Source organism: Myotis lucifugus, unplaced genomic scaffold (genome assembly GCF_000147115.1).
Source record: "Myotis lucifugus unplaced genomic scaffold, Myoluc2.0 scaffold_239, whole genome shotgun sequence".
In the NCBI taxonomy this organism is placed as follows: domain Eukaryota; kingdom Metazoa; phylum Chordata; class Mammalia; order Chiroptera; family Vespertilionidae; genus Myotis; species Myotis lucifugus.
The window spans coordinates 281,857-296,901 of NW_005871287.1; the positions used below are offsets into that span (position 1 = coordinate 281,857).

The 15,045-nt window shown below is 54.2% G+C and overlaps 1 protein-coding gene across 5 annotated transcripts; it reads left to right on the top strand.

The window, feature by feature from the left end:
* The first annotated feature begins 5,507 nt into the window (after positions 1 to 5,507).
* On the top strand, positions 5,508 to 13,454 carry CENPM (centromere protein M). Of its 5 annotated transcripts, none has more exons than XM_006098510.3 (6): positions 5,508 to 5,618; positions 6,138 to 6,217; positions 9,380 to 9,487; positions 10,577 to 10,656; positions 11,852 to 11,943; positions 12,921 to 13,454. In XM_006098510.3, exons 1-6 carry the CDS (start codon positions 5,562 to 5,564, stop codon positions 13,059 to 13,061), a joined length of 558 nt encoding a protein of 185 aa, XP_006098572.1. In that variant the 5' UTR covers positions 5,508 to 5,561; the 3' UTR covers positions 13,062 to 13,454. The 5 variants fall into 5 exon arrangements, with proteins under 5 accessions (XP_006098572.1, XP_006098573.1, XP_023618042.1 ...); XM_006098511.3 differs by having other exon boundaries at positions 9,395 to 9,487; XM_006098512.3 differs by lacking the exon at positions 5,508 to 5,618 and adding an exon at positions 5,857 to 6,021.
* The last annotated feature ends 1,591 nt before the right edge of the window (positions 13,455 to 15,045 follow it).

Genomic DNA, 15,045 nt, shown 5'->3' on the forward strand with positions numbered 1-15,045 from the left:
TCAGAGCAGGTTTTCTTTTTAAGTTGATTCTCGTTGCTGCATTGAGAATGGTCTGAGAAGGAGTGGACAAGAAAGATTTGGACAGAGCAGTCGCATGGTGATAGGTAAGGGAGATCATGGTGAACTGAAGTGGTGGTAGCAGTAAGATAGAAGGAGTATTGGACAGGTGTGGAAAGTATTTCCAAGGTAGAATTGATAGGTCTTGCTGATGGGTTGAATGATCTTTTCCCCTCTCTGCATCCACCCCCTTGGGCATTTAACTTTGAAGTGTCCTCTGCCTCTGTCTCTGGACTTGACCACGTGCCTGGCTTTGGGTAATAGAATGAAGCAGAAGTGCAAGTACGGTGCTTCTAAGTCTACAACTCGAGAGGCCTTGCTCTTCTTGTGCTTCTGTCATCTCTATGAGGACATTCCTGAGGTAGCTACTGGCATGGAACAGATACGTGGCAGAGACTTGAAGTGCCCAGTCAGCCCAGTTGAGACTCGTTTAGATCAGTGGTTGGCAAACTCATTAGTCAACAGAGCCAAATATCACCAGTACAACGATTGAAATTTCTTTTGAGAGACAAATTTTTTAAACTTAAACTATATAGGTAGGTACATTGTTATTAACTTAATTAGGGTACTCCTGAGGCTTAGGAAGAGCCACACTCAAGGGGCCAAAGGGCCGCATGTGGCTCGCGAGCCGCAGTTTGCCGACCACGGCCTAGGAGGAGGACGCTGGGAACTTGGAATAAAGCTGGAGATGCGCTCTTTCCCAGGTCTGTGGTTTCCAAGCACCAACTGAGACTTTGTTTAGAGGCTTAGAGCGACAGTAGGACTTCCTGTTACCTAAGAAAGAGGAGAAAAGTTCCGGGACCTGCCTGACTTCATCCGGTGGAGGGGACAAACCACCCTTCACAAGCCAATACAGGCTTTAAAAAGATGCCTTTGATTTTACTTATGCCAGTGACATGTGTATTTCAACGGCAGATTGGCTGGTGGTTTGGCAGGTGGCTTTCTTGGGTGTGAACACTGGAGGCAAGTGGATGGACACTGCTTGGAGGCAGATGAGGTCCGATTGCAGTGGTTCTCAAAGTGAGGTTCCAGAGTCTGTGGGTCACTGAGGTCGCTTCAGGGGCTGTGCACAGGCATTCTGCTAAGATTTTGGCTTTTCTACTCTAAATCTTTCATGACAGTTTTGCAGAAGTTACTTGTGTGTGATTGAAACAGGGAATGCAAAACAGACATGAGGATCCAGTTGCCTGCTATTTAGCCAGACGTTAAAGACATTTGTAAAATTGTAAAACAGTACTTCTCTTTTTTTCTTTTGGGAAAATGCGGTTATTTTTATGAAAATTATCATTTATGGAACATGTAATGAGTTTATTATTGGTAGTTTATTTTTTAAAATATTTTTTATTGATTTCAGAGAGGAAGGGAGAGGGAGCGAGAGATAGATCCATGATGAGAATCATTGATTGGCTGCCTCCTGCACACCCCTACTGAGGATCAAGCCAGGCATGTGCCCTTGACTGGACTGGAATCGAACCGAGGAGCCTTTAGTCCGCAGGCGGCCGATGCTCTATCCACTGAGCCAAACTGGCTAGGGCTAGTATTGTAAACATTATTTTTAAATGCCAATGTGACCTTAGTTCTATGATGGCAAACATTGACAGGTATAACTTACATAAACAAAAGCTCTTCCGGCTCCCCACTAATTTTCATGACCCCAAAGACCAAGACTGTTGAGAACTGCTGTGCTATGAAATCTAGTAGCAGGTACCCCACAGGAGGGTCTGCGCCTCTGGGAACAGATGGAGGAACACCACGTGCACAGAAGTTCTCTCTTCCTTTTAAAAGTAAACACACACGTGGAAACCTGCTATTCTGATAATCACTGGGCTCAGATCTCCCTCCCAATGCACCAGAGGCAAACCCTGCAGCATGTTCAGTCCAGAGGATGGGGGCAACGGGCCCCTTGGAAGCAGGGGGTCCAGGTAGAGGGAAGGGGCTCTGGGGGACGGTGGGAGAGTAAGGGCTGGAGATGTCTCGAACCACAGACACACACCCACAGGTACTCCTTTTTTCCAACCCTCACCCGAGGATATTTTTCCATTGATTTTTAGGGAGAATAGAAGAGAGAAGGAAAGACAGAGAGAAACATCGATGTGAGAGAACCACATCGATTGGTTGCCTCCTGCATGAGCCCCGACCAGGACCCGGGCCAGGGAGGAGCCTGCAATCAAGGTACCTGCCCTTGACCAGAATCGAACCCAGGACCCTTTGGTCTGCAGGCCAACAGTCTATCCACTGTGCCTAACCAGCTAGGGCCAGCTCAGAATGTTCTTTTTAAAAAATATATATATATATTTATTGATTTCAGAGAGGAAGGGAGAGGGAGAGAGAGATAGAAACATCAATGATGAGAGGGAATCACCGATCGGCTGCCTCCTGCATGTCCCACACTAAGGACCGAGTCCAAAACCCAGGCATATCCCCTGACCGGAACTGAACCGTGACCTCCTGGTTCAGAGGTTGACGCTCAACCACTGAACCACGCTGGCCGGGCAGCTCAGGGTGTTCTTGATCCTAAACCTCCAGGCCTGGGTTGGCCTTCCTGCCAATCCCTGCCTTTCTCAGTATGAATGCTACACACACTATCTTCTATTGCACTGTCCATGTGACAAGCACCAAGTCAGCCGGACACCTCAGCCGACAGTCAGCTCCCCAGCGCAGTGTCGCAGGGGCTCCCATGTGGAGGGATCGTCACACATCTCCGTCTGGGCTCCTGCTGCTCCCGGTGGCTGTCCCCCACTGTGCTGCGTTTGGCTGTCGTCATCTGCCCACGCTGACAGCTCCCTGGAGCAGGGATGACGCCTCTGGTGCCAGGGTCACTCGCCCAGCACCGGGCCTGGCCCAAGGCAGGCACTCAGCACACATCGACTGAATGGCTCTCAGCTCAGCCCCTTCTAGAAGGTGCTGACCAGGGTCCAGAGTTTTTCCATGACTCTCCAAGGGCCTCAGTCACCTGGGTGTCAATCACAGGCCTCCTTGCTCTTCCTCAGAAGTGTCAGGAATGCTCCCCGGGTTTCAGCACTGGCTGCTTCTTCAGCCTGAAGATGCTTCTTCAACATAGCTCATTGGCTCCTCTCACTGCATTCAGGCATCTGCTCCAACATCACCCTCTTCCAGAGGCCTCCCCTGACCTAAAGCACGTCTTCCCACGCACCTCTACCTGTGCCCTCACCTGCCTCACTTTATTTTCATAGCACTCGTTACCACCTGACTCCCGGGAGTCCCCTCCACCCCCGGCCATTGGGGAATCAAAGACTCGTCTGTGCTGGGCAGGGGTTCCAGGAAGCCATTAACCGCCAGCTCTTTCATTTGCAGTGAGAAGAATTTAGGTTAAACAGAGAGGGTGCATCTGCTCTCCCAGGTGGCACAGCAATGAGCACACTGGGAGGTCTCGGTCTGACTTCCCAGTACATTGGGTTGATCAATAATGTCTGATTCATCCATGTTCTTAGGGTGGGGCATTGAATAGAAATCAATCCATTCATTCAACAAATACTTATTGAGCAACTACCATGCCTCAGACACTCCCCCTGCCCCCCGCCCACCACTGCTTTTCAGAGAGAGTAGCAAAAAGGGAGGGAGGGGAAGAGAGACAGAGAGAGAGAAACATTGATGTGAGAGAGACACATCCATTGGTTGACTACCAAACAAGCCCCAACTGGGGCCAGGGATCAAACCTGCAACCCAGGTACGTGCCCTTGACTGGGAATAGAACCAGCGACCTTTCAGGGCTCTAACTGCTGAGCAACACTGGCCAGGGCTGTACCAGACACTTTTTAAAGTGCTGGGCATACAAACTGGCACAGTCTCTGCCCTCTTGTGCTCTCATTGCAAAGATAAGGAGCAAGTGCTTATATAACTGTTGGGAGAAGACGTCTGTCACGGGCCCTGAGCATCCCTCAGCCTGCCAGAAAAGCAAGACCCTGAAGCCCTGAGCATCCCTCAGCCTGCCAGAAAGGCAAGACCCTGAAGCTCTTTGCCCAGGCCATTTCTCAGGGCTGTGCTTGCAGCCGGCAACCTTGAGGAACGAGGTAACATCTCCCCCGGGGAAAGAACAGGCCTCCCACTCATTATAAAAGCAGCGAACCTCAGATCCTGTAATGCCATCCACAGGCGCACAGGCATCCGTGACGGGTCCCTGGTGGGGGCTGCAGGACATGGGAACGGACACAAACACAAAGCCGTGGCTGCTGCTTTCATCGAGTAATAAAGCCCTTTGTCTCTCACCGAGGAGCCGCGTGGCTCCTGCCAGCATCCGTGAAATGGTAAGGCTACTACCAAACCATAGTGAACAGTTTATTAGTTTGTAAGTGTGGTAAAATCCCAGAGGCTGCACAGTTTTTGATGATGTATTAAGTGGGGATTAGAGCTATTGAGAAAATAGAGCAGAAAAGGGTAGATAGGGAGCTGGAGGGGCTTGCTTGCTATTTTGTTTATTTAGTTATAATTGATTTTAGAGAGAGAAAGAAAGAGAGAGTGAGCGAGTGAGAAATGTGTTGCTCCACTTATTTAGGCATTCATTGGTTGACTCTTGTATGTGCCCTGACCAGGGATCGAACCCACAACCTTGGCTTATTCAGAAGATGCTCTACTTGCTATTAGAGAGAGGAGAGGTAATTAAGAAAGACCCCCTCTGACAAGGTGACACTTCGGCGGAAACATGACTAAGTGAGGAAACAAGCAAGGCGACTACTTGAGAGAAGAGCATTGCAGCCAGAGGGGACCACGGGGGCAGAGGTCCTGCGGCAGGAGGGTACCCTGAATATTTGAGAAACAGCCTAGTGGCCCGGGTGGCTGGAGGGGATGTCAGACAGAGGAGCCGAGGATGAGGTCAGGGAGATGAGCAGGAGATGAGGTCGGGGGCCAGAGCACGCAGAGCCTCAAGGCCACGTGAAGTACTGCGAGATGGGAAGGACTGGTGGGTTTTGATCAGAGATGCGATGCGGCCCATTCTGATTTCTGCGGTAAAAGCATGACTCCCATTGCTGTGTGAACAGCCTGGAGCCCTGGGGACCAGGCTGCAAACGGGGAGCCCGAGAGAAGGCTGTGAGAGGTCCCAGGAGGCGATGGCAGTGGCTTGTCCTGGTGGTGGTGGAGGTAGTAGGCGAGGCGGCGAGACGTGGTCACCTTCTGGGTCCATTTGAAGATCAGAATCCGCGGGCTTGCTTAGGGACCGGTTTGGGGTTGAGCCCAGAATGACCCCAAGGTTTTTTCTGAGCAGCTGCGAGGCTGGTGAATGAGCATAAATGGACGACTGCATCACTGCACACCTCCTTTCTCCGAGGCGTGAAACAGGAGGCCTGCCCCATGGACTGCACCTTCGGAGTGGGGGCCAGGGCTGGAACACCCTCAGAAAAGCAGGCAGCGGTTCCTTTAAAGGGCTCGGCGACGGGAAACCCCGCCCACGGAGGGTCACGTGCCCCTCGGGGAGCACTAGGGCGGGGCCACAGCGGGGTTTGAAAGGAAGGCGCGCGACCTGAGCGGCGGTTCGGCCAGCGACTGGGATGTCGGTGTTGCGGCCGCAGGACCAGCTGCCGGGCCTGAACGCGGCCACCATCTTGGTAGGCGCCCGCAGCCGCGCTTCCCCGGCGGGGCTCCCCTCCCGGGCTGTGCTCCCGCTGCCCCGTTCTCGGCGCTCCTCAGGGGGCGGGCGCGCGCTGTTCCGGAAGAGGCGGTGGGCGGGACAGCCACATTCTGACCCAATCGGAACAGCCGCTCTCAGGCGGGAGGACGCCCCCACCAATAGGTGCGCAGCGGGCTTTCTTCCCGGTTTCTGGTTGGTTTCTGGCCCGGAGGCCGAGTTCCGAGCCGGGCAGGGACTTGCTGTGTCTGAGTCTGAGTCTGGTCTCCCGGAGCGGCCCGGCGGTCAGCGGGAGGGTCGGGAAGTAGCGAGTCCTGAGCGGGAAGGACCGGGGAGGGTGTAGACCGCAGGCGCTCAACCCGTGCCGGTGGAGTCTTCTCTCGGTAAACGGCGCCCTGTGCGCAGGAGCCAGAATCCTGGGGGTCGTGGCCGCCTTCGGTCGGTGCCCGGATCCCCATGTTCTGCAGAGGGACAGCGGCCGCCTTCTCTCTCTGGGCAGCTGGTGGGCAAGGAGGATGCTCTTCTGCAGCCGCTGGCCGACTCGATGCTCAAGGAGGACTGCGCCTCCACACTGCGGGTGTAAGTAGCCGAGGCTGGGGCGGTCCGATCGCTCGGCTGGGGCCTGAACTCGGGCCCGGGCGGGGGGGCGGGCGCAGGTGGAGCGGTGGGCCAGCCCCTTCACCGTCCCTAACTGCGCGGTCAGCCTCGCCGACCCTGCCGGCCTCTGGTAGAGCCGGTTCAAGCTATCCTCCATCACTTGTTCTCTTCCTCGAACACTTGTCACCGTAAGACATTTCCTTGTCACTGTTCGTTTCCTTGTTTCCAGTCGACCAGGCCCTGGACCCCAAGGCCAGTCTCTTGAGGGCAGGGACTGACTTTCGTGCACTGGTGACTCCCAGTGTCCTGAGCAGTGTAGATGTGCCCTCCAGATCTGGAGAAAAAGTGAGCAAGGAAGTATGCTTTGTTTTCCTTCTTCTCACTGATGGGAAGTAGAAACAGCTGCTGAGGGGGTCAAGCGACTAGGTCTGTGTAAGCTCCAGGTCCATGCTGAAGGGGAATGACCCATGCTGAAGGGGAATGACCAGATCTGAAGGCATTTCCTCCATGGGAACTGGAGATGGCCCTTGCCAGGCAGAACAAACCTGCTACCGCACTTTGATGATCTCCCATGAGGGAACATCATCTTTTTCTTCCAAATATCTGTGCTTTACCCATCTTGCCAGTCTCTGAACACAACCAACAATCCCAAAGCCATAGCTTAGAAATAGGAAAGGATTTTTTAAAAAATATACTTTATTGATTTTTTACAGAGAGGAAGGGAGAGAGATAGAGAGTTAGAAACATCGATGAGAGAGAAACATCGATCAGCTGCCTCCTGCACATCTCCTACTGGGGATGTGCCCACAACCCAGGTACATGCCCTTGACCGGAATCGAACCCGGGACCTTTCAGTCCACAGGCCGACGCTCTATCCACTGAGCCAAACCGGTTTCGGCTAGGAAAGGATTTTTAAGAAGAATTCATTTCATTGGCATCGGGGTAAATGGAAAATGTGGACAACATTGCCTGCATTGAGCAAGACGGAAAGGAGTGTCATGGGACCCTAGCCGGTTTTGCTCAGTGGATAGCGCGTCGGCGGTTTTGATTGCAGTCAAGGGCACATGCCCGGGTTGTGGGCTCCGTCCCCAGTGGGGGGTGTGCAGGAGGCAGCCAATCAATGATTCTCTCTCATCATTGATGTTTCTCTCTCTCCTTCTCCTTTCCTTTCTGAAAAAAAATATATTAAAAAAAAAAAAAAGAAGAAGAAGTGTCATGGAAACCCTTGCCAAAAAGGGTAAGGATTCACCTGACATGCAGAAATCTGATGAAGAACCCACTCTGGGAAAAGAAGAAAGCTCCTTTTTGAGTATTTTGTGGATTGAGAAATTTAATAAGAACCTGAATTTTTAAGAGTCATTCAAAGACCAAATAATAAAACAACAGAATGAGAGGAAAAGGGAGGTTGCTGAGCTAAGGACAAAAAAGGACCAAAAATAATGCCATACGGGATCTAACAAATAGGAACAGCAGGATCAGAATAGGTGCGGTTGAGCACTTCATTGCCTACAAAGAGGAAAGATTTGAGAAAACCACAGCAGAAGTGTTCAGCGATGTAATAGAAGAAAACTCCCCTGAAATGAGTGAAGAGTTTAATTTTTCCATTAAAAAGGGAATATAACAAAAAAGAATTTTTAAAAAGGGAATATATATCTTATTCCAGGAAAAACAGACACAGCATTTGTGTCAAGTTAAATTGTTGAACTTCAAGGGTAAATGACTCTTCAGACTTTTCGCAGGAAAGGCAATCACCCATCCGCTGATTCCGTTGCCAGATATTTCCAGCTTCTGCATTTGGAGCCTATGGCAGGTTTCGGAATTGCACTTTTTGACCTTTTGTGGTTGTGTGGAGCCATGTGACTAGTTCTGGCCAATGAGTTAAGAGCAGAAAAATGATCGTCTCTTTATTGGTGAGCTATTTAGTTGACAGTGAGACCCTCCTCAGAAGGCTTTGTCTCTCCCATGGTGACCAGCAGGGTTCCAGAGTGGCAGCTTGGTCAGCCTAGGTCCAAGGTTATAGAGCAAAATGTAAACATATACTAATAGCTCTCATGTCTCATAATGGAGACTCAAGCCAATATAGATGAAATTGAAACATATAGTTTCAAATGATAACAAGTTATTAATTTTTTTCTTAATTCAGTTCTTTCAGGAAACAACCTTTGTGATTAAAAAATATCTAAGTTCATGTATTTTTTTCAGTTCTGCTTTAGTTATTTTGCTTTCATTAAATGCAAATTAAATTAATACTATTATCCTATTTTTAGATTATATCTATTCTAGTGTCTGAATGTTGTGTACATGAAGAGATGTTTAGAAAAATGCTCTAAAGTTCACTAATGGTAATTTCTAGGTAACTGGACTTTGTGGTGTTTTTGTTTGTTTTTTAAATATATTTTTATTGATTTCAGAGAGGAAAGGAGAGGGAGAGAGAGAGAAATATCAATGATGAGAGAGAATCATCAATTGGCTGCCTCCTACATGCCCCCTACTGGGGGTCAAGCCCGCCACCCAGGTGTGTGCCCTGACCAGAAATTGAACTGTGACTTCCTGGTTCAGGTGACCAGGCTCAGGTGACCACTGAGCCAGACCAGCTGGGCAGTCCTTTTTGATGTTTCCTGAGTTATAAGGTAGGCGATGGGAGGAGCTGGGTAATAGGAATACATGGAAATGGGCAGAAATCGAGGGTTCCAGGAAAACCTTCAGGTGGGTATCTGACCACCAGGGACCAAGTCCAGGAGAACGATGAGGTGATTTATCCAAGGTCACACAGCTGGTCATTTGCAGAACTGAGATTTGAACCCGCTTCTGTCACACTCCAAAGGAGTTCAGTCCCAGCCCCTAATCTTCACAGTTCAGCACCCGCCTCGGAGCCTGGCCTCCCTCCCAGCGTGCAGTGTAGCTTGCTAGCCCCATGCCATCTTCTACCCAAAGCTCCCTCTTACCGAGGCGGCTACTACACAGAACTCCTTTCTGGCAGAGGAGTCGGAAGAAAGTCATCTGGGTGGGACCAGCCCTGCCCCGCCCCGCCCCTCTGCTCGCCAGAGGAGTCTTGCCCAGGAGGCATCAGGTGAAGGGGTGAGGCGCCTCTGGCTGCATGTGCTGGTCACGGGAATGTGGGCACCGGGATCTTTAGTCCTGCAGTTTCTTGTTTTCCAGCCACTTGGCACATTCCCTCCCTCTGCCCTCCGACGTGAATCGCCCCCGAATTGACCTGATTGTGTTCGTGGTCAACCTTCACAGCAAATACAGGTGAGAGCCAGACGATGGGGCTCTCGGGGCTCAGGTGGCCCTCCCTGGCTTAGGGACAGTGACGTCACTTATGATGGGAAGGAGAGGAGGCAGGGAGAGGCTGCCTGGGGTTAACCTAGACCAGTGATGGCGAACCTATGACACACGTGTCAGAGGTGACACGCAAACTCATGTTTTCGGTTGATTTTTCTTTGTTAAATGGCATTTAAATATATAAAATAAATATCAAAAATATAAATCTTTGTTTTACTATGGTTGCAAATATCAAAAAATTTCTATATGTGACACGGCACCAGAGTTAAGTTAGGGTTTTTCAAAATGCTGACACGCCGAGCTCAAAAGGTGACCTAGATGGTGAGGTGGTGAGGAGGGGGAGCCGTGGCCAGTGCAAGATGTTTGAAAGACACTGATAAATCCTAGCAGTGTCACCTGTCATTTAGCTAATGCGCTCTGAGGTCTACTCTGTCCCTGACAGCGGGCACAGAGATGGAGGAAACAGACCCCTGACCTCGGTGTGCTCCTGGTCCATTGCAGGAGGAGGCGGGGCTTTCGAACACTTGTGAGAGCCCACACCAGACCTCTGACGCTCAGGACTTAGTCAGGGCAGACTTTCTGGTGGAGGTGACACCTGACAGATGGGACGGCTTTAGCCAGGCAAAGATGGGAGTGAGCACCGTGTTCCAGGTGAAGAGTTCATGTAAAACCAATAGTGTGTTTAGAAGAAAGACTTTCAAGGCCTGTGCGAGGTCAGGAGCCCAGTCTAGTGTGGGGCCATGGCAGTGGCAGCAGGAGTGGCCCGGCCTGGCCCCCCTGTGGAGCTGGCAACCCTGGGGACAGGACTGCAGCCGGCCTCTGGAGCGCAGAGGAAGGTCTGTCCTCTCCCTCCTGGGGGACAGCAGACTGAGGTGTAATTAAAAGTAGTTTGAAACAATGAAAGGACAAAGTACTCCAATACTCGGGGCAGAGTCCTGTCACCCCTCAGTCTCTGGCCGCTCTGGGATGGGATGAGAGGCGGGGCGGGCGGGGGTGAGGAGGGCACTGCCTTCTCTGTTGTAAGGTTTGTTTTCTCGCCCGGGCCTGGCCTCCCAGCCTGCAGAACGTGGAGGAGTCCCTGCGCCACGTGGACGCCACCTTCTTCCTGGGGAAGGTGGGCTTCCTGGTCACAGGCGGTAAGTGCACCCTCCCTGCTGAGGCGCCGGGCTGATGGGAAGGACCGGGCCTTGGCATCGGACCTGCTGTCGGTCGTTCTAAGCGCACATCTGAGCAGGTCACTCCGCGGAGCGGGTTCTGCTGAGGTCATTGCTTGGAGTTGCCGAGTGGTTTTAGAGTAAAACCCAAACCCCTGTCAGGGCGCCGCGTGTTCGGCAGCGTGGCCTCTGCCTTCCCGCCCGCCTCACCTCCTGGCACCCTCCGCTCTGGTTCACCGGTGGCTCTGTGAGCACGTCCTGCTGTCTCCATGGCTGTTACTAACAGCGGGGACGGTGTCCGCTAACCTTCACTGAGCACCCACCGCCCCAGCACCGCTCTGAGCGCGTGTTTGTGTGTCACTAATCGTCACAAGCAACCCTTCGAGGCGGGTATCCTCTCTCCTTCGTAGCTGAGGAGACTGGTCAGAGGTGACGTAACCTGCCCAGGGCCCCATAGCTAGAAAGTGGTGGAGCTGAGATTCAGACCTAGATACTCATACTCCTGAGCCAGGCCGCTTCTCTCAGAGACGCTTCCTGTCTGTCTCGCTAACCCCTCTTCTGCGTCCTGGGGAAGGCCTCCCTGACCAGCCTGCAGTCTGGGCCCTGAGGGCCCCCATCCCGCACGGATGGTGTGTCTGTGCTGAACTGTGAGCCCCTTTTGGGGAGGGCCTGGCACAGCCAGTGTGGCTCAGTTGGTTGCCGTCATCCCCTGCACCAGGTTCCATTCCTGGTCGGGGCACATGCCCAGGTTGTGGGCTCGATCCCCAGTAGGGGGTGTGCAGGAGGCAGCCAATGGATGTTTCTCTTTCTCTCTCCCTGTTCCTTCCCCCTCTCTAAAAAACTCAATTAAAAAAAATTTTTAATGAAAATAAAAAGCATTGGTGAATAAATGAGTGCCAGGTCACTCATGTATCGATTCACCGAGTCTCTATAGTGACTCGGTGGGGCTGCTACCATCCTCACTTTATAGATGAGGAAACCATGTTTCAGAGCCCTTTCCGCCTGCTCTGCTAACTTGATGATCTCGACCGCCCTGAGGAGAAGGTGGCAGGATTGTCACCCCTGACCAGTCAGAGACTGGGGCCCAGGGACGGGGCAGTGGGCTGCTTTGCCCAGGCCTCCTCAGTGGCCGCCGGCAGGTGGCGCTCACAGCGTAGCACTCTGGGCTTCCTTGCAGCCGGGCGGGACAGCCACTGCAGCGTCCACCGGAACAGCGTGCTGAAGCTGGCCCAAGCCTACCGGAGCCCCCTGCTCTTCTGTGACCTGGAGGTGAGGCCTGGTCCCGGCGCAGGGAACAGGCAGTCGGCACTCGAGGGGCTGCTTGGAGGATCCCCGAGTATCGGGGATCCGGGGTTCTTCTGGAGCCCGTGGACCCCCTCTGATCTGAGTGTAGAACTCAGGGGATCTGTGGACTTGGGCAAGAAAAAATTACGTATTTTACTTTACTAACCTCTACGTGAAATTGAGCATCATGGGGGTAGGCAAGAGCCGTTGTGAGTTTTAGCAGAATCTGACTGTTGCCAAAAGAAACGGCAGGTGCCTGTGGGTGCTAACCTTGTGGTGGGTGGTGCCGTTCTGTGTGTGGCCAGTAGGTGGCAGGCCACGCCAGCCCTGGGCTACCCTGCGCTTGAGAACTGAGAGGTCTGCGGCCTGCTGGCTGTTCCAGCCGCAGACCGCTGAGAACACAGACCTGGCTTCCCTCGGAGGGAGCCCCAGTGTGGACAGTCTGCACCCCTCCTACTCCAGTGGGCTTTCGGGGCACACGCCTCTGCATAATCAAGTTTGGGTCTCACTGTAGTTTGAGGCCTTTGCGTGGCAAGAATTATCGCCCCATTTTACACATGAGGAAACCCACTCAGCGAGGCGTGGGATGCGCCCAGTGAAATGATGTTCTAGCCCGGCCCAGAGGGCCCTGGGCTGGTCCCTGAGAGCACAGATGAGTCAGGCATTGGCCCTCCTCTCAGAATGTAGTGAGCTGGACCGACACGTTGTACATGCACAGAGGAGGGCTCATCGTCTCTGGGGTCCCCGGAGGGTGCTGGAGGGACTCGGAAGCTGAGATGGTGGAAGCTGCTTGGAGAGGTGTGCTGTGCACAGGGTCATGGCCGTGGACAGGGTCATGGCTGTGGACAGGGTCATGGCTGTGGACAGGGTCATGGTGCACTGAGCTGTCCCCACATCTCTGACCCAGCCCCTTCAGGCAGCCTGTGTGGCCACTCTGACCCTGCTCTCCGCTCTCCCCGCAGGTGGAAGGCTTTCGAGTCACCATGGCGCAGCGCCTGGTCCGCATGCTGCAGATCTGCGCTGGCCACGTGCCCGGCATCTCGGCCCTGAACCTGCTGTCCCTGATGAGGAGCTCAGAGAACCCCTGCCTGGAGGACCTGTGAGGGCCTGGGCCAGGGGTCACTTCCCCACAGGACCCTAACTCTGTGCTCCCGCTGGAGGGCTGGGAGGAGCCCCACGGGTGGAGCAGCCCACCGCCCACGCCCTCTCCACCGGAGCCTGTCTCTATCCATCGGACTCGGTCCATTTCCACTCAAGACTTCATTTGAACAAAGAGTCTGTGACTAAAAACAGCTAGAAATTCATTGGTCTCATCCACCGCTTTGATTTGCAGATGAACTGACTCAGAACACTCACGCGCAGGGTGGGAGGGACCCTGGCCTGACCCCACAACGGGCCTTGCTGTCCTTGGAGCCTCAGTTTCCCCGGGTGAAACGAGCTTGTTCCCCTCGTCGCGCTGTGGGGACTGAATGAAGTGACAGCGGTGAAGGGCCCGAGCTGGTGTGCCCTGTGCTTGCTCGTGTGCGGATGATAAACTGCTAATGCCTCGCACGGGCCCAGGGAAGCGCGATGAATGGTGACTAGTGTTTGAATTCACCCAGAGCCAAGTTCACACCCTGGTGCAAACCCGGGACTGCACGTGGGATTCCTCAGGGCGCGCGGGGAGTGAGAGGAGCTGGGTCTGGGTTGGCAGCGAGAGGCTGTGCGTGCCCACTGCCCGCCTTCTCCCTGGGGTCCGAGTAGAACCTGGGGACGTGCGGGGCTGGAGTCAGAAACCCTGTCAGCCCGCAGGGAGCCTGGGGGGTTTGGGGGGGGGGTCTGCTGGGAGAGCAGGTCGAGGCTCCTTGGAGCGTGACAGCACCTCCACACCCCCACCCTCCTGCACCAGGACCTGCCCTCCATCCTCGGGCATCAGGACGGCTCCCGCTTGATGCCCGGGCAGGGCCAGCACCGCAGGGCCTCTGCTGTGACATCAGCGTCCCAGCCAGCGCTCGTGGTCTTCACTGAGGGGCCAACCTGGAGCTTAGGAGGGTGGGGCCTGCCTGCCCCTCGCCGTGGCTTCCTTCCAGAACCAGCCCTGCGCTCAGGTTGCACACACACCTGCCTGTGTCTGAGGCAGCCTCCTGCCCCGCCGAGCACCTCAGCTGCGGAGACTTCCGGCCGAGGCCCCGCTGTCCCCGACATCGGCGGGGCACGTCACGCTCGCGGAGCTCTTCTCAGTCACCCGTCTCCTCCCAGCGGCCTGCGAGCTTGCTGTTTCCCCATTTCACAGCGAAACCGAGACCGTGATCAGAGGGTGTCCGCTGCCTCGGAGCCGGTCGGCGGCAGAGCCCACCTTGGCCGCAGCCCTCTGCTTTTCCTCCAGTTTTCTTTTTAATATAGTTTTTAATAGTTTTTAATATATTTGTGTTGATTTCAGAGAGGAAGGGAGGGGGAGATAGAAGCATCAATGACGAGAGAGAATCATCTCTCTATCAGATGCCTCCTGCACGCCCCAGACTGGGGATCGAGCCCGCCACCCGCATGTGCCCTGACCGTGACCTCCTGGTTCACAGGTCGAAGGTCAGCCACTGAGCCACACCCCCTGGCTCCAGTTGCTTTCTTACTTGGCTAACTGGTGAACAAAGGCCTGGGCGTCTGCTCGGCAGGCCCTGAACTGGGAACACAGAAGCGGAGACGTGGGCCTGTGCCTGGGAAGGCGGCCGTGGGGGTCTGCCCTCAGGACAGGACTGCAGGAGAGGCCAGCGGGGAAGGAGCCCGTGCCAGGACAGCCAGGCGGGTGGAGACCAGGGGAGCTCCCGCCTCCCCCTCCCCCAGCCAGCACGGGCACTTCCCTCGCCAGTCCCGGGCCATGTTTTCTTTGCCACCTGGTGCCCTTTAACGAGAGAAGTGGCATCTCAGCCGAGGACCTGGAAGCCGGCCAGGTGCTGGGGGCACATGATGCTGTGCCTGCTGCCAGCGCCTGCGAGCCTGCGGGGCTGGGACCCAGCGGCCAACTCGCCTCCCGTGGAGCTGAGCCCCTCCCGCAGGTCACAGTTCTTTTGTCGCCTGGGCCACCTGGCTGTGGGCAACCCCCGGCCTGTCCCA

Bases quoted from the DNA above. Each gene is read 5' to 3' on its own strand.
- CENPM (XM_006098510.3), top strand. From the start codon at position 5,562: ATGTCGGTGTTGCGGCCGCAGGACCAGCTGCCGGGCCTGAACGCGGCC. The intron at 9,488-10,576 runs GTGAGAGCCAGA...CTGGCCTCCCAG, and splicing joins AACCTTCACAGCAAATACAG to CCTGCAGAACGTGGAGGAGT. The intron at 11,944-12,920 runs GTGAGGCCTGGT...CTCTCCCCGCAG, and splicing joins TGCTCTTCTGTGACCTGGAG to GTGGAAGGCTTTCGAGTCAC.